The sequence below is a fragment of the Rattus norvegicus genome, chromosome 1 (genome assembly GCF_036323735.1).
Source record: "Rattus norvegicus strain BN/NHsdMcwi chromosome 1, GRCr8, whole genome shotgun sequence".
NCBI lineage: Eukaryota > Metazoa > Chordata > Mammalia > Rodentia > Muridae > Rattus > Rattus norvegicus.
Window position 1 is genome coordinate 96012830 of NC_086019.1, and position 18437 is coordinate 96031266.

The window sequence follows — 18437 nt, forward strand, 5'->3', positions numbered from 1 at the left end:
CAGAGGTTCTGAGTTCAATTCCCAGCAACCACGTGGTGGCTCACAACCATCTGTAATGGGATCCAATGCCCTCTTCTGGTGTCTGAAGATAGTGACAGTGTACTCACACATATTAAATGAATAAATCTTTTTTTAAAGATTGACCGGGTGTCTAAATAACAAACCCTGAGACTTGCTTAAAACTTCTACCAGTATTTCAATCAAAACTCCAGCTTCCTCAAGGTCCTGGAGGTCTTGGCTGCTCCAGTTCCCCACCACTATTGCTAACCATGACAGTTTGCTCCCCAGACCTTTATAGTAACTGTTCCTTCTAGTCTGCCTTTCCAAAATGTTCTCAGCATGGCCTCTCACACCCAATTAAGTATCACAACCCCAAAGGGATGCTTTCTGACTGATCTCACTATCCAAAATAGGCCTGTTTCCTTCTCTATGATACAAACCACCCCCTTGTCCTTCCCAAGTCACTTTTTGTATGACTCTTCTTTCTCCCTTACAAAGATACTCAACTGTATAAAGGAAGGCTCATCTGTCTTACAATCAACTTGAAGAGGAGTATTTGGAACACAGCAAATAATCCATAAGCATATGTTCAAAGACAGAACAAAGGCTTAAAATATGAAAAGTGACAATAAGTTTTCCCCTTCCTTCACTCGCTAGACAGGGTTTCCTTCTGTATCCCAGCCTTGGAACTTGCCGTGAAGTGTAGCAAGTCCAGCCTCAAATTCATAATGATGCTCCTGCTTCACACTTCTTGATTCTTGGATAACAAGTGTAAACCATCACGCCTGGCTACTTACTCTCACTCTCTCTCTCTCTCTCTCTCTCTCTCTCTCTCTCTCTCTCTCTCACATCATCTATCCATCTATTCATCCTTCCTTCTTTTTTCCTTTCCATTTCTCTACCCACCCACCCTTCCACCTGTTTAATCCATCCATCCATCCATCCATCCATTTATGTGAATATATCTTCAGACACACCAGAAGAGGGCATTGGATGACATTACAAATGGTTGTGAGCTACCATGTGGTTGCTGGGAATTGAACTCAAGACCCCTGGAAGAGCAATCAGTGCTCTAAACCACTGAACCACTTCTCTAGCCCAGCTATATATTTAGAAGTAAGAAATTACCTAGTAATTAGACACTAAAAAGCATTTGTGTATGTGTGTGTGTATACATACATAATGGATTATGTATTTTTAACAATTCTTTTCTGCTTAATGTGTATGAATTTTTGCATAAATAAATGTACATGCACCATGGGTATATCTGGTGCTCACCAGTGCTGAAGAGGGTGTAGGATTGCCCCGAACTGGGCTTATGGATAGCTGTGAGCTGCCATGAAGGTCCTAGGAAATGAACCCATGTCCTCTGCAAGAGCAGCAAATGCTCTTCATGTCTGAGGCATCTCTCAAGCTCCTGCTTTGTAATCCAGGTTAATATCAAACTCATGACTCTCCATCTACTTCCTAAGTACTAGGGTTACAAGAATGAGCCTGGCTCCTGGCCTATATGGAATAACACCCACCCCATCCCCCAAAACTAACTCTAGACCAGGATGATTTCAAACTCAAGAGATCTGCCTGCTTCTGCCTCCTGAGTCCTGAGATTAAAGCTGTGCTCCACTATCCCTGGCTTTAGAATAGACGTTAAATTTACATCACTTACTGTGTGTGTGTGAGTGTGGATGTGAGTGCCCAGAGGCCAGCAGGCTCCTTTCAGGAGCCGGCTCTTTCCTTCACGTGGGCTCCAGGAACTGAGTTGAGGCTGTCAGGACTAGAGACCTTTACATAATGAGCTGTCCTGCTTGCTCTAAGTTTTTTGTTTGTTTTAACATTGTGTCTGTGCATATGTGCATTTTGTGCATGTGTGTGCAGATGTATACGTGAGTGCAAAGAGTCGTGTGAGGATAGCGTGTAGGAGCTGGTTCTCCCTTCCACCACAAAGGTCCTAGGAATTACACTCAAGTTATCAGGCTCGGTGTCCAGCGCCTGTTTAGTCATTGTACAGGGCTTACTTTGTTCTGTTAGAAGCTCATGTAGCCTAGGCTGGCCTTAAAGTTGCTATACAGCTGGTCCTCCTGCCTTTAATTTCTGAGTACTGGGATTAACTTTTTAAAAACAACTTTCATGGGGTTGGGGATTTAGCTCAGTGGTAGAGCGCTTGCCTAGGAAGCACAAGGCCCTGGGTTCGGTCCCCAGCTCCAAAAAAAAGAACCAAAAAAAAAAAAACAACTTTCATACCAAAATAACATAACTCTTAAGATTTATTATTGTTATTATTATTGATAAGATTTCATTACATAGTCCTGGCTGACCTCAAACTAACAAGGCCTTCTGTCTCTTCTGAGTGCTAAGATTAAAGATTGTACCACTATGCCTGGATTTATTATTTTTAATTATGAATGTGTGTAAGTCTGTATGGGTGACTGCCAGCGTCTAAGGAGACCAGACGCATCAGATGCCTGGAACTGGAGTGAGAGGTGGTTGTGAACTACTCAGTATGGGAATTAAACTCAGGTCCTCTAAAGTAAGTGTTCTTAAGAGTTGAGCCATCTAGCCAGCCATGTTTCCTTCTTATTTCTTCTTTATTTTATGTGCATTGGTGTTTTGCCTGTACATATGTCTGTATGAGGGTGTAGTGTCCTGGAGTTACAGACAGCCATGAGCTGCCATGTGAGCACTGGGAATTGAACCTAGGTCCTCTGGAAAAGCAGCCACTGCCCTTAACCACTGAGCCATCTTTCCAGCCCTATAACTATATTCCTTTTTGAAGAAGAAAAGGTGTGTTCTCTGTGCTACACACTGCTGTGGAGGTAACAGGCCTGTGGAGTTGGTTCTTGGTCATTCTTACATGGGTTCGGGGATAAAACAGGTCTTCGCCCCGGCTCAGTAGTTGCTTTATACACTGATCTCATTTGCTGGCCCATGCTGTATCACGACATTCATACACTCCTGCCACTGTGCTTTGCTTATTATATTTCCTCTCTAACTCCCCACTCACTATCCGAACAGTCATCATCCTGAAGTTATGTCATGTATTGGCCTGTGTGGAGAACGTAATAGAATATGTATGTGTGTATGAGACAGACAGACAGACACGGGGGAAGGAGGTCTTATTTACATAGCCCATAATGGCTTAAGTTTGGGGATCCTCTGTCAGCCTCCTAAGGGACAGCAAGACATACATGTAACTACTAAGACTGGCTAAATAAACTTTTGACTAGTTTGCTGACAATTATTTTCCTAAAAATGAAGTAACATGGCCCCACTTTAGCCTTCTCAATGAGCACATGCTTGTACAGGTCCAACATCTCTCACCGGAAAACATGAAATGTTCAAAATGCAAACTTTCTGATACTACAGTGACAACACAAGAGGAGAATTCCACAACTGATCTCAAGTGGAAAGTCACAGTGAAAACTCATAGCACTACAAATGCTATGCAAATGAGCACTGGCCTAAGGCACAGCAGTCCCAACATAAGCCATTCTGTATTTACACCTCATTCTCAGGATACCTCATCATATCCATGTGCAAACACTTTTAAAACAAAACCAAATAGCTGGGGTCTGAAATACTTCTGGTCTCCAGCATTTCCTGTCAGAGACATTTGATCTTGGCTTCCAAGAGAAAAAAAACAAAATCTCAAACCAAAAACCACTTTTTATTATTACAAAAAACAGACAGCAGAGGGAGCCATTGCAAGCAATACCAGCATACAATGCCATTTCAGGAAATGAACCACACAGGCAGTGTTCTGTCAGTTTTGTTCTCAGCCTGCAAGCCTCATGCCTTTCCCACATGCAGGACTGACAACCTTCAGACTGGGTGACAACCTTCAGACTGTGTTTTCCCAAGAGTGGCCTTTGGCCACCCGCACCAGGATTATCTGAGGTGCTTATTAAACAAATATAGACTGCCAGCATCCCCTGAGTGTCAGAAATCTCCATCTTCAGCTGCCTCCCAGGGGTCTGCTACCTTCAAAGTTTGAGAAAGCAGGCCTCAAAGACTTGGAGTTGCCAATCACTTCTGACCCAAGGGAGAAAACAAACTAGTTCAGTAGAAGCTGCTTACGATCACCCAATTATATAAAAGTATGTCTGTTTTCCTCAAAATGAGAATTCATAGAAAGTTTAATGTTTTGCTGAGTTAAGTATGATAACATACATAGGTAATCCCAGTTCAAGAGGTGGAGGCAACAGAATCAGTTCAAGGTCATTCTTAGATACACAGTGAGCTTTCAGGCCACCTTGTGTTATATAAGACTCTGTCTCAACAACAAAAATAATAACTTTTGGGCTGGAGAGATGGCTCAGCAGTTAGGAGCACCCGACTACTCTTCCAGAGGTCCTGAGTTCAATTCCCAGCAACCACATGGTGGCTCACAACCATCTGTAAAGAGATCGGATGCCCTCTTCTGGTGTGTCTGAAGACAGCTACAGTGTACTGATATATAATAAATGAATAAATCTTAAAAAAAAATAACTTTTAAATGAGAATTTAAATTAGAAATTCAAATTGTAGACTGCTGGCCCAGGATGTATGGTCCTGGGTTTGGTCCCCAGCATCATATAAAACTGAGCTTGTACTGTATACCTCTAATCCCAACACTTAGGAAGTGGAAGCAGGAGGATCAGAAGTTCAAGGCTATCCTTAGCTACAAGGTTTTCCTCCACTACAAAGCAAGTTCAGACCAGCCTGGAATACATGAGACACCATCGACAGACAGAGGCAGGCAGGCAGGCAGGCAGGCAGGCAGGCAGGCAGGCAGGCAGACAGACAGACAGACAGAGATATTAGAAGGTTAGAGAGATGGCTTAGCCAGTAAAGACACTTGCCAGCAAATCTAATGACCCAAATTCAGTCCCCAGAACCTGCAAAGACAGAGGAAAAGAAGGAACTGCACCTGCAGGGTGTCTGCGGACTCCAGGTAAATGTAAAAAGTTAAGTTTCAGTTTCAGATACTATATAAACTCCCCTTCAAAAACCTTGTGTGGGGGCTGGGGATTTAGCTCAGTGGTAGAGCGCTTACCTAGGAAGCGCAAGGCCCTGGGTTCGGTCCCCAGCTCCGAAAAAAAGAACCAAAAAAAAAAAAAAAAAAAAAAAAAACCTTGTGTGGTTACTTCTCAATCCAAAAGTCTCTTGGCCTGTTTCTGTAGTCTAGCTCAAATCAGTACTTGCCAATATCTCTTATTGTTATTCTAAGTGAACCTAATTTTTTGGGCAAAATGCACCTATGATCTTCACCTGCTGTCATCACTGCGTGAGGTTATACGTTTTCTCATCTCCTTGTGCACTGTGTCTTCTTTTCTGACATATGGGCCTGCTTTCTTGTTTATAGGAGCTTTTTTCTTAAAAAACAAACCATGAATAACCCTTTATCTTTTGAAGTGTTACAAATATAACTAAAAAGAGCTTTGCTTGTCCCCAGATATACAACAAGAATGAATATATAATGATATTAGCTCAAGTTTATCAGGGTTGTGACTGGAACAGACAGACTTGAGAGAGAATTTCTACAGTCTCTACTCAGCTTCAGAAAAACAATGGGTGATTTAGTAGGGAAAAGACACTAAACCCTGTGGTTTCAGTAATACTATAACACTGCTCATTATGATCTGTTACTTATATTCCAGTCCTTGAGGTCAAAGGAGCTCTTTCTCAGAGGTCTTAGATTCCACCACATTGACCAATAACCAAGACAAACAGACCTCAACACAGGCCCACTGCCTGGAGGGTGCACAGGTAGCAAACACTACTATGTCAGTTTGCAAAGAAGTGAAAGATACACAGCCTTCAAAGTTTCTGTTAAAAAGAGTCATGTTACCATGTGGATGGGACTTGAACCACAATTCTGGAGCCTTCAAGACTGATCTGGGGTGCATAGGCTTCTTTATTTTCAATCTGTGCTGTGTCAACAACTACCTAGAAAAGAAACAAAGACAACCACCAAGTTCAGAGAGCACTTTCAGTATCAAACATCCAAATACATAAGCATGTCAGACACTGTCTGCAGCACATCTGTACCAAGTCCAGCGAGGTCCCCAGAGATGACAGCAAGCAATAATGCGAAAATACACAGAAACCAAATTCTAATTATGGGATCCACTCAACTAAGTAGGCGTTTTCTACACTGTACTTGTTATAATTATAAATTATTCAACATGAGTTTGGTTGTATATTCCTGTCATCCCAAGACCTGTGAGGCCAAGGCAGATAGATACGTTGTGAGTTTGCAGTCTGCCTGTGCAATATGTGATCCTATCTCAAAATGAAGAAATAAATGAGTGTGGAGAGCTGGCTCACATGCTGAGTGTACTTCCTGTTCTTTCAGAAGACTTGAGTCCCAGCACATACATCAGGTCCTCAATGCCACCTGCAACTCCAGTTCCAGAAGATCCAATGCCCTCTTTTGGCCTCCAAAGGCACTGTACACATGCGCGCACACACACACACACACACACACGTACACACGTATGCATACACACACACACACACACACACACACACACACACACCCCACACAACTCAATTAAGATAAATTTTTAAATAGGACAGATAAAGAAAAGGATTGGAGAAAGGAGAAGAAAGTGAAGGATAAGAGAAAAGAGAAAGGGAGGAGAGATTATGCATCTTTTATTTTAGGGGTTTGTTGTTGTTTTGGTCCTTTCAAGGCAGGATTCCTCTGTGTGGCTCTGGCTGTCCTAGACCTTCATCTATAGGCCAGGCTGGCCTCAAATTCGGGGGTCCACCTGCCTCTCCTAAATGCTGAGATTAAAGGTGTGCACCGCGACACAGCTATTTTAGTGGTTTTTTTTATATACGCAAAAGAAAAAATGTCAGAAAACTGAACCAAGCTGGGCCTGGTGATGCAAACCAGTTATCTAAGCTACTTGCAAGAGTGAGGCAGAAAGATTACAAATTCAAGGGCTGGGGATATGCTCACTAGTAGAAAAACATATTTCCATTTTAGAAGGGTTAGGCTACTCATAGGTACTTCTCATAATTGCAAACACAGCTTCCAGTTATGCTGTCCATTTCCACTGTTATAAATAAACAGCTGGACCTTTGAGAAACATTTCCTGTCCATGGAACAGCCTTTGTTTGACCTGACAGGTGTTTCCTTTCTCCTCCTACTCCTATGACTATGGTCCTAAATGTCTTTGTTAGCTACAACAAAGGCCCTACCATCAGTGGGTAGGAAGTAAAAAGTCCCTGGATGCTGGGTATGATCACATTTTCCCCCTTAGCCTAAACTAGTCTCTCAAAACAGCCTTCTCCTGTGCTCTGTCCTGGGGCACACACTGCCATAGTTCCAACATCAGCTGAGACAGCCCTGGCCTCCAGGAAACCGGCTCAGCCTCTCTACCGTAGGTTAGCAGAGGGACCCTTGTTTCTTGCTTTTCTTTCGATAGAAACAAGCCCAGCTCTGTACAGGCTGGCTGTCCCTGAAGTAATCTTCATGAAACAGCGACAAACACAATTCTACTCTGTCCTTTTGTGAATAAAGTAGAAATCAGACTACAAAGAGTACTTTAAAAATACATTTTTTAAGACAGTGTCTCACTCTCTAACCATGACTATGAGATGGAATCAAGTACACATAGGCTACCTGGGTTGATGTGGCAGATAATAAAAACAGTGATCACAGATGCTGAGCTGGGGGCCTGGTCCAACTCCACATGAAGTTTTTTATTTTCCTTTCCCTTTTCTCTGACAGGGACTACCAAAGCAGATACTATCATTTTCTTGCACAAAAGGTAATACACAGAGAGCTAGGATAGGAAATGTTTGGGTTGGGGCCCTCCCTTGCAAATGGACTGTGGTAGGAGGCCAGCAGCCCCGCTCCCTTGAGCAGCAGGAACCTCCAGAGCTGCAGCAGAGTGGCCAGGCCAGGCCAGGCTCAGGCACCCAGGCAGTGGTGCGTTTGTTTTCTTACGATGAGGAAAGCCTACAACACCACCATTTTCAAGTAGATTCCCAGCAAGTACAGGTTATCAATTAAAGCAAACAAACAAACAACCCAAAACTTTCAGTTCTGAAGGAAGAGCAGGGTCTTCCTATGTATCTCAGGCTGGCCTGCAATCCCTCCTTTTGCCTCAGCCTGTGCAGTGTTTTGCATATGTGCCACCCCATAAGTTCTCACCCTCTCACATTTACTCACCAGCCCAGCCTGGCCAAACAGCAGCTGCACGGCAGTCTTACAGGCGCCCCGCCACGTGGACGGGCACACCTGATTCAGGACTTCAGTCACAGGAAGGTCGTCCCTAGGTGTGATTCCATCGTAGCAGCCCGCTTCCTTGATGAGCTGGAACATGGTATGCTGCAGATTGACAAGAGAGAGGACAGTTTACGTCTCAAGAGTAACACTGGCAAGGTTCCAAAACGTACAGGAGTGCATTCATGCAACCATCCTCAAGAGACGAGCTCTGAGAGCACCCAGATCATCCCACACAGGATCTCACTGTGTCCTTGGCTGGCCTAGAACTCTCTGTAAGATCCACCTGCCTATGCCTCCAGAGTGCTGGGATTAAAGGTTTGCTTAGCCCAATCTCAACTTTTCAGATGATGTCGTAGGCTCTGCAATATACTGAGTGAGCCCAAGTTCCAGGTGTCCTAATTACTAGGTAGATTACTTTGGGCTTCAGTTCCTTTGTCAAAAAGAATGGGGAATGTCCATGCCCCAATGAGACACTTAAATACATGTATGGGAAGGGAAGCACTCTGTTGTATTTCCTGCACCCACAATGCTTCACAGCTGTTACTATTGTACTAAGACTTCAGTTACTTAATTCTTAAAGTTCCACCAGCAACCATTAAGCACCAACAACAGTTCATGGTGCACTCTCAAACTCTTAAACATCTGAACAAAATGATTTGTTTTTTTATTCAAACCTTGCCCTTCTGCTGAGCTTCCACCTCACTAGAGCAGCCCAATAAAACTTGCTTAGTAAATGTCTTATCACGTTATCCCAGGGTCAGGTGTGGCCTAGTGCTTGCTTTGCATGTATGAAGCACAGTTCAACCCCTAGCACCATACACAGAAAAGGAAGAGACATCATAAGCCTACATTTGGCCATCGCTGTACTCAGAAAGTTAGAGCCCCCTTCCACGATTTCCACTTTTGTTTTTTAATCTACATCCTTCAAAAGCCCTTGAGTTAGTACCCTAACAAGTCAGTTTCATTTCTAAGTTCACGCTCAGTTACTGGAACCCAGGGAATCCACAGAAAGATACCGTCTTAAGCTTCAGATTGTCAGCAGCCGACTCATTAAAGGAGACCCCCTTCAGGAAATGTGATCCTATTTGCACAGGGACCGTGGGGAGCTCACACTGCATAGGCTGTGGGGGTGTCTGCCTTCGCCCCGTCTGCTGAGCTTCCGCCTCACTACAGCAGCCCTAGAAAAGGTTTGGACAGGAGAGTGGAGGTGACACACAGCTAACGTGATAAAGCCTTTGATTCCCACAGGACTGAGTGAACAACTCCCACAAACCCCCGGAGCCGCTGGAGAGAAAAGTGTACCTGCAAACTTGCTTCAATGGCCTTTGGGTTTAGGTGGAAGCCAGCTTTCATTGCATATTCACAGTGGCCTAAGCTTTCCAAAGCTATTTTATATGCCTATAAGAATCAAGATCATGACAGATTAGAATATGACAAAGTCCAATAAGAATAAGAACTTTCTACAGTTGTCGGGAGTGGATCTGGAAAGAATTAAGAAAGGAGAATGGGGTGAATACACTGCATACATGGAATTCTCGAAAACTAAATATGCTGTTAAAATTTTTCTACAATTTCTGAGACTTGATGACATATTATTACTTTGTTTCCTCCTTTTTGAGTGGTCCAATTTCATGACTCTAATCTTCCCCCTTGGTGGACTCATTTCTCTATGCATCTAACAGTACTGAGACACTTACCTGCAAAGCACTGTCAATTTTTAAGTTTAGCTCTTTTAGCTGGTGCTCAGGAATTGCTGCACTTTGAGAACAAAAGAGTTGTTGGACTTCTATTCCCGCCAGTCGTCCATCGCAGCCTCTCTCTCTTAATCTAGATGTCGCCTATGGCATAAATAATAACTAGTAGGTAAAGAAGGCCAATTATAGTTCCTAGTAAAATTCAAACACTACCAGTAGCAACAAATCCCATACCTAAAATGAACTACATAAGCTGAACATACACCAGGGTGTTGGACAGGTCACACTACAAAGTCATAGGCTGAAACTCTATGGACTTAACTTTTTGGAGATGGTTTTACCATGTAACCCAGGCCTCAAACTTACAACTGGCATGCCTCAGCCTCCTACGAACTAGGACTACAAGCCTGTACCAACCAAATAAACCTGTACCCCCGGCCAAATAATGTTTCTAGGTATTAGTCTCTGTTCTCCTAAGTCAGGATAGAATGTTAATATTTACAAAACACACAGAACTGCAGGGAAGAAAACTAGCAGCTTCAATGCTGTCAAGTTTAAGGTTTTCGTTTCACAAGTCACCAGCCGACCTGTCTAACCAAGCCCTGAAACCTAGTAGACTTAAGATTGAAACCAGTTGACTTCTAAGAATCTTCCAGTGAAATGCTAAGTCCACAGGAGTTGTGCTAGCTCCTACCCCAAACCTAGAGAATAAAGTCTGGTCCCTGCCTTCCTGGAGATTATGCCTCAGCAGCCAAAGGTGAACTTAGTAACTAGAACTGTAGTAGCGAGCACAGCAGACACTGAAAGTGGCATCTAGGGACCATTTTCAGTGGTCCACACCTGTTCCCGCCATACTCTAAAGTAAAGGATTATGAGCTCCAGGCCAAGATTCCCTAGGAAGAAGGGAACCCGGCACTGAACGACAAGAAGCGCAACTTAAAAGCTGCTCTGAGGAGAGTCTAGCAAAGCACATAAAGATCAGCTCAGAGCAAAGAAGGCAACTTTTTCCTTAACTTTAATTCCAAATGCTTATATATATCTATTTAGTGTGAGTCTGAAACTGGGCACACATGTGCCACATTCTGCATGTAAAGTTTGGAAGGCAACTTTTGGGGAATTGGTTCTCTCCTTTGACTCTATTGCACGAAACAAAACTCACACCATCAGGTTTCTGTGTCAACCCTGCTAATACATATTTTATGAGCTTAGAGGGTTGGGGATTTAGCTCAGGGGTAGAGCGCTTGCCTAGCAAGCGCAAGGCCCTGGGTTCGGTCCTCAGCTCCGGAAAAAAAAAAAAAAAAAGATAAAATAATGAGCTTAGAGTACGTCATGATTAAAGGTGAAAGATTTATTTGGGAGAAATTAGAAAATATATGGTTTTCATAATGAATAAAAAAGGTGAGGAAAAGACAACTCCAAGAAGTTGACTGTCCAAAGAGCAGAGAAACAGATAGACTTTTAGGTTGGAAGCACAAAAGTATTGAGAGGGAAAATGCTGGGTGCCATGGCAGAGGCCAGTTTCTTGAGAATGGAAATAAGATAATGGCAAGGTGAGCCGTGGACCTGAGAAAAGGGTACCTCTGTTGTCATAAAAGGAAAGGGACAGATGGGGTGGAGGTGAGCTGGGGAAGTGGTACTGTTCTAGCCATGCAAGGAGACTACACCAGGAGATTCCGTTTTCACAGTAGTATGGGAATGGGCACCCACAGGAAGCAGTGGGCAGAGGGCACTGGACACACGGAAGTGGGCAGGGGAGAAGATCAGTGAAGTGGCACTGAAGTTTCAGAGTGTAAAGGGAATATTCTGTAGGCTGATCTGGAAGCAATAATGACAGAAGGCTATGAAGCCAGATTACAAAGGCCTGAACCCACACCAGCGGGAAAAGGACAGTAGTAAGGGCCACCTCCAACTTAACCTTTAACTGCCATTGAGGGTCTTTCTGAGGAAAGTCTTTCATAGGGAAGAGAAAGTCAAACAAACAACAAGAGGAAAAAGGACAGAGAGCAGTACAACAGAGTACTGCAACATCAGAAATGACACAGTGTGAAACCCTGAACAACTCTCTGGGAACAAGGAAGAGGTGGAGGATGAGAATTTCTGTTGTTTGTTTTGAAGCAGGGGCTCCTCATATATCCCAAGATGGCCTTGAACGCACTGTGTAAAGAAGGAGGAGCTTGACTGAGCTCCTGTTCCTTGTGCTTCACCTCCCAAGTGCTGTGATGTGGATTGCTGTCTTATGCAGGTGAGGCAGGCACATGAAAAGGCGGGAGTCTGTGACTGGGCAGTGGAAAAGGAAGGTCAGCTGAGAATTTTAGAGATGAGTACAGAGGGACAGGGAGACAGAAGGAGACAGGGAGGAGACAAGATGGAACCTATAGGAGAGGAGGAGGAGCCAGAACCACACAGTCCTGGGAGCCTAAGTATTGAGGATTTCTTAGATAGATGATGAAATAATAAGTAGGGTGCATTTGCCTCATGCAGGCCCCTCCTGTTATTATGGGGGTCTGGGATGGAAACTCAGTGTTGGGGGCCAAGTCTGAACAGGGACTCCTCAGTAACTGAGGGCTTCTCTCTTGCTCTCAGTGTCCTTTGCTGGGGTCCAGAGTTTTATACTCCCTGGAGGCCATGTAGGCCATGAGGTCCACCACCCTGTTACTGTACCCATAATCATTGTCATACCAGGAAGTGGGCTTCATAAAGTTGCCATTGAGAGCAATGCCAGCCCCAGCATCAAAGGTGGAAGAGTGAGAGTTGCTACTGAAATTGCAGGAGACAACCTGGTCCTCAGTGTAGCCCACAAATTTTTCTACATGTATGCCTGCATGCCTGTGTGTACACTTGTGAAAGTCAGGACAATCAGGTTGATGGCAAACACCTTCACCCACTGAGCCGCCTTGCCAGTTAATGAACTATTTCTAATTTGCTTATATCCAAGTTTAAGTTCTGGGTGTAGAGAAGGGCTAGTTCTCAACCTTCCTGATGCTACGGCCCTTTAATATAGGTCCTCATGTTGTGGTGACCCCCAACCACAAAATTATTTCATTGCTACTTCATAACTCTAATTTCACTATTGTTATAAATTATAATGCAAATATCTGTGGTTTTGGAGTCATAGGCACCCTGTAAAAGGATCATTCAACCCCCCAAAAGGGTTGAGACCCACAGGCTGACTAAAGAATACCATGCTAGAGTGGCCAGAGGAGGAATTGTACACTAGGCAGAATGCTCCGTGAACAGGTTTGGAGAGGGCCTGCAGCCACTTCTACAGCAGGTCCTCAGCCAAGAGGATGTATGGAATCAGAAGCAATGCTCACTGTACACCATCATGTCCCCTCCCCAAATCTGACCACTATGCCATTCGACCCCACTCAAGCTTATCTACCCAGTGAAGCTGGGCTAGGTAGCAGCTGATCTTTTAAAAAATAGAAGGCTTCATGTGTCAAATAAATTAATATAAAAATGGTTCAATCACATGAAAAACAAGCGATAATGAGACTCTAGGATTAGGCCAGCTAAGCATCTTTTTCTACTCACTTTTCTGAGGTATCAGAGTTAGCATACACAGCAATGGGCTTCATCAAACACTTTCCTGCATTTGCCACTACAGTTTGCTCCACGTCACCTGTCCACTGCCCTGGCCTGCTCCCGACCCTGCCTGCATGCCCTGCCCACCCCCGCTCTCATGTCACAAGTACTGTCTGACTTTCTTCCTTCCTCTTCCTCGCCTATCATGGCCCCCTTTCATCACAAACACACACACACACAGAGACTATATACACAATCTACAGAGATTTAAATCTAGGCTTTGTATACCAGAGAAAGTATTCTGTGTTTATCTTTCTGAGTCTGGTTTACATAAAGACTCTTTATGATTTTTTTAACTTATGTGTGTGTTTGAAAGGGTGCCCAAGCAGGGAGAGGGAGAGGCAGCCCCAGGTGTCATCCACTATCACTCATTCACTGTCATGGTCCTCTGTAGCAGAGTCTTCCTGACCCTTAAGATCATTTTGGTATTTAAGGATTTTGCTGCAGTTGCTGTTGGTTATGCTGATAAACTCCAGTAATCAACCTGGAGATCCAAACTCTGTCCTTATAGCTGCAGAGCACGAATTACAAAGATCCCACGTGCTTCTAAGAGGAGATGACTACAGAAGCCGCTCAGGCCTGTGACCCAGCAGTTGGAGGACCAAAGCACAGCTGCCATGAGTCAGAGGCCAGTCTGGGAGTGAGAATTTATCTCAAAAAACAAAAACAAAAAAACAAACAAAATAATAATAATAATAATAATAATAATAATAATAATAATAGTAACAACAACAACAACAACAACAAAATGATGGAGAGATGGCTCAGAGATTAAAAGTGTGTACTGCCTCGCAGAGGATCTGAATTTAGTTTCTAGCATCCACAAAAGCAGCTTGTGAACATCTGAACTCCAGCTTCAAGGGATGAGATGCTTCTCTCTGGCCTCCACAGACACCTGCACTCACATGCACATACCATTCCCCCAACACACGACTTAAAATAAGACTTTAAAATAAAAACAACAATATCTGGAAGGTGGTGGCAAACACCTTTAATCCTAGTACTTTTCAGACACAGGAAGGCTGATCTCTGAGCGAGCTCAAGAGCAGTCTAAACTACAAAGTGAGCTCCAAGACATCCAGGGCTACACAGAGAGTGAAAACAAAATTAATTAATTAAAAAACCAAAATACCTCAAACAGGGCTCAGTAGGTGGGGTGTTTACCTAGGCATGCACGAAGTCCCAGGTTCCAATCCCAGTACCATAAGACCAGCCATGGTGGCACATTCCTGAAACCCTGGTATTTGTGAGGTTCACCTTGCCAAACACTCCTGTTACCTAGTCTACCTGGATGCCTACTAAGTACTCACTTTCCTGGCCAGCTCCACTTATGCCAGGAAGCGTTTATGAACCCCAAGAAGACCACCAAGGAGCCAGATCCGATGCAATTGCATTAGGGTCTCTTTATTTGAGCTTGAGCTTGGGCTCCCCACCAACCCTTATACAGTAGGAAGGTGGAGCCCTGAACCTGATTTTAGACAAGCATTTATATTGGCAAGAAAGGGTTCTCTTGCCTGGTACATATCTGACTGGGGGGCCATTATGGCCTTTAACACACTTGGCTGGTGCTGGGAGCCAAACCATAAACTTAACTTCTGTGATTGGTGGTTGTTAAGAAGTGAAGTGTCGGGGTTGGGGATTTAGCTCAGCGGTAGAGCGCTTGCCTAGCGAGCGCAAGGCCCTGGGTTCGGTCCCCAGCTCCAGAAAAAAAGAGAAAAAAAAAAAAGTGACAGGGGAGTGCAGATTTGTTGGGGAACAACCTGGAAACTGGTCTAGATGTAGGTCTTGATGAGGGGTAGCCTAGAAACTGGTGCTAGGTACTGGCCTGTTAGTTGAGCTTAACCTTATGTCAGGTTCTCTGAGATGGATTCTGAACCCAAAAGATTTGGTCTCTCATATTGTGTCATTCCTGACTTAGGTGCCAGGAACTCAGGACCTCTGGAAGAGCAGTCAGTGCTCTTAACCACTGAGCCATCTCTCCAGCCCAAAGTAAGTGGTCTTAAAGACATTTGCTATCACAAGAATAAGCAAGCTAGTGGTTTACAACTTAATGTCTAAAGTGAGTGGCTCTTCTGGAAGCCAACAGACAAAGAACCCCAGCAGCCTCTTCCATTGGAACACAGACAGATCTCCCAGGTCAGTTACCTCAGCAGCCCCTCGCCAGGATCGCACAGCTTCCTCCAGTTCGGGTGTGTGGCCCATGCCAGACAGACTACTGCTGTTCTTTTTTTCTGGCACAACTACCTCTGCAAAGCAAGAGTGAGCCACTGGCTGGACTTTCTGTAAGGCGTGAGTCAAAAACTGGAAATGGACTTGCACCACTGTCAAGAAACATCGCCCCAACACCTGTGAAAACAAGAGAGCCAGGGGATTTTAGGCTGTGGGTTGCTCATGGATTAGTGCAATACATTCTCAACCGTCGACAGATCTGGAATCATAAAAGCATGCAATGCTACAACGTCCTCCTGCTTTACAAGTGCCTGCCTCTTGGGCCTTGGTACTAGAAATGTAAAAGTCAAAACATTTCAAAGCAAGCAGTAAGCCTCAGGCACAAGTGGGTCTTCCAACGTCCCTCCACCTGTCCTCACTTCCCGTGTCTAGAGCCTGTCTTTGAGTTCCTGTGGGCCAGAGCCATTCATAATCTCAATTATGGCCACAGAGTATTCAGAACGCAAGGGAAAAGTCATGGCATGTGAATAAAAATCTGAAAGGTTGGCTTGTCCTAGATGAAAATATTCCACTGGGAATGAAACCCAAAGATATGGTTGTTTCCAAGCTGTGCTAATATTGTTATGAATACAGCTGTCTGTCATGTTCCTACTCATAACGAAACAAAGCTGACAGACCAGTCTTTCAGGAGTCAACAAAAAACAGGAGACAATTCTATCAACAAGGCAGAAGAAGCTCACTAATCTGACACAGACCAGTGGTTGTGTCATTTATAATTTAAATAGGGTCTTACTACAAAGCCCTGGCTGTCCTGAAACTTGCTCTGTAGGCCAGGCTGGCCTCAAACTCACAGCAATCTGCCTGTCTCTTCCTCCCAAGTACTGGGATTAAAGGCATGTGTCACCAAATCCAACCAGAATTTTTTTTTTCAAAAAATAAATCTGCCAGATGTGGTGATACATTCAGATAATTCTAGCACTTGGAGCACTTATTAAGTAGATGCATCTTGAGTTCAAGATCAGCCTGGTCTACAAAGAAGAGTTAGAAGGCATCCTTCCCCTACTTCAAAACAGCAATAATAACAGAAGCCAAACTCACCCTGCTAATAGACAAGTGTTCTAAATTGTTAGCCCAATGAACACTATAAGCCATGAAAGAATATTTGCCTGGAGACCAGGGCAGCTGTTCCCTTTCTTGCTTCCTAAGTGCCTTTACTTCCTCCTTTTTTTTTCTGTTTGTTTGTTTGTTTGTTTGTTTCTCCCTTCAGGTAACCCTGGCTGTCCTGGAACTCAATCAGTAAACCAAGCTGGCCTCGAACTCAGAGATCCACCTGTCTCTGCCTCCCAAGTGCTAGTACTAAAGGTGTTCACCACTTCCACATCCCCCACTTACTTCCTCTTCATGTTTTTAGTGGTACTGAAGCTATCCCAGGGCCTGGAGCAGAATGAGAAAGAGCTAACATCCTCAGTCCTTTTTAATCTTTGTACTTTAAGACAGGAGGGTCTCACTAAGTAGCTCAGGCTGGCTTTGGACTTGCAATCCTCCTGCCTGAGCATCTTGAGTTTCTTAGATTTCAGGAGTGTACAACTCCCAGTCTGGTTTTTCTAACTTGGGCACAGCTATGATGTTTGTTATGATTTTCTATGGTTTTTTTTTTCTTTCTGTAAAGCAGAAGGAGAAACTGCTAGCTGAAAAGATACTGAGCTTGAAGAATTCAAAGTTCAAAGCCAGCCTGGGCAATCTAGTGAGATCCCATCTGCTCCAACTGTCTGGGCTGTTTTCTACAAAAATCTAACATCTAAGAGAGTCCCGATGCTCTCACCTTATCTTGTACCTTGGAGCAGCCTAAAAGACTCAGCCACATCCAAGTCAGATGCTGCCCTTAACCACAAACCCAATCCAGCTTCACACAACAGAGCTGCTTTGCTGAAGAAACCAGGACAGGCCAGCTCCAAAAGTAATACCTACTCCCTCTAAATGATTTCTCCCCAGTGGAAAGCACCAGAGCAAACACGTCAATTTAAAGCTTTATCCACTGAAAACGGGACCCCCATTGAAGGAATCAGAGAAAGGACTGGAAGAGCCTGAAGGGGCTCGAGACCCCATATGAACAACAATGCCAACCAACCAGAGCTTCCAGGGACTATGCCACTACCCAAAGACTATACATGGGCTGACCCTGGGCTCCAACCTCATAGATAGCAATGAATAGCCTAGTAAGAGCACCAGTGGAAGGGGAAGCCCTTGGTCCTGCTAAGACTGAACCCCCAGTGAACGTGCTTGTTGGGGGGAGGGCGGTAATGGGGGAAGGATGGGGAGGGGAACACCTATATAGAAGGGGAGGGGAGGGGTTAGGGGGAGGTTGGCCCGGAAACCGGGAAAGGGAATAACAATCGAAATGTAAATAAGAAATACTCAAGTTAATAAAGAAAAAAAAAGAATTATGGCAAGGTTAACTCTTCTTTCTACCCTCTCTTCTGCCTTATGAAGGGGATAAGAAAGCGTATTGAGGGTTGGAAAAGGCCAAATTCATTATATGCATGTCTGAAATTATTAAAGAATAAAATCCTTACAAATAAAATTGTCATGTTGATTGTCCTGAAAAAAAAAAATGTATGGTTCTAAATCCCTACTTTACTTTATAATGTTTCAGGCTTGATAGAATGTATTTGAGTAGAAACAGAATCATTTTGTAGTTGTGAGGATTTTTTTTCTTGTTTGTTTTGTAATATTGAGAATTGAATCTGAAACTTCAAGCATGCAAGGTA

The 18437-nt window shown here is 43.9% G+C and overlaps 1 protein-coding gene across 12 annotated transcripts in view; it reads right to left on the reverse strand.

Moving 5' to 3' along the window:
* Garre1 (granule associated Rac and RHOG effector 1) overlaps positions 1-18437 on the reverse strand; it is a 78337-nt gene that overhangs the window by 13525 nt on the left and 46375 nt on the right. For all 12 annotated transcript variants that reach the window (XM_063261654.1, XM_008759155.4, XM_006228850.5 and 9 more), the window contains 6 exons: positions 15646-15846; positions 9919-10059; positions 9524-9619; positions 9238-9399; positions 8165-8323; positions 5828-5925 (listed from right to left, as the gene is read on the reverse strand). In XM_063261654.1, the coding sequence (XP_063117724.1) occupies positions 5828-5925; positions 8165-8323; positions 9238-9399; positions 9524-9619; positions 9919-10059; positions 15646-15846 (857 nt within the window). The remainder of the gene's footprint in view (positions 1-5827; positions 5926-8164; positions 8324-9237; positions 9400-9523; positions 9620-9918; positions 10060-15645; positions 15847-18437) is intronic.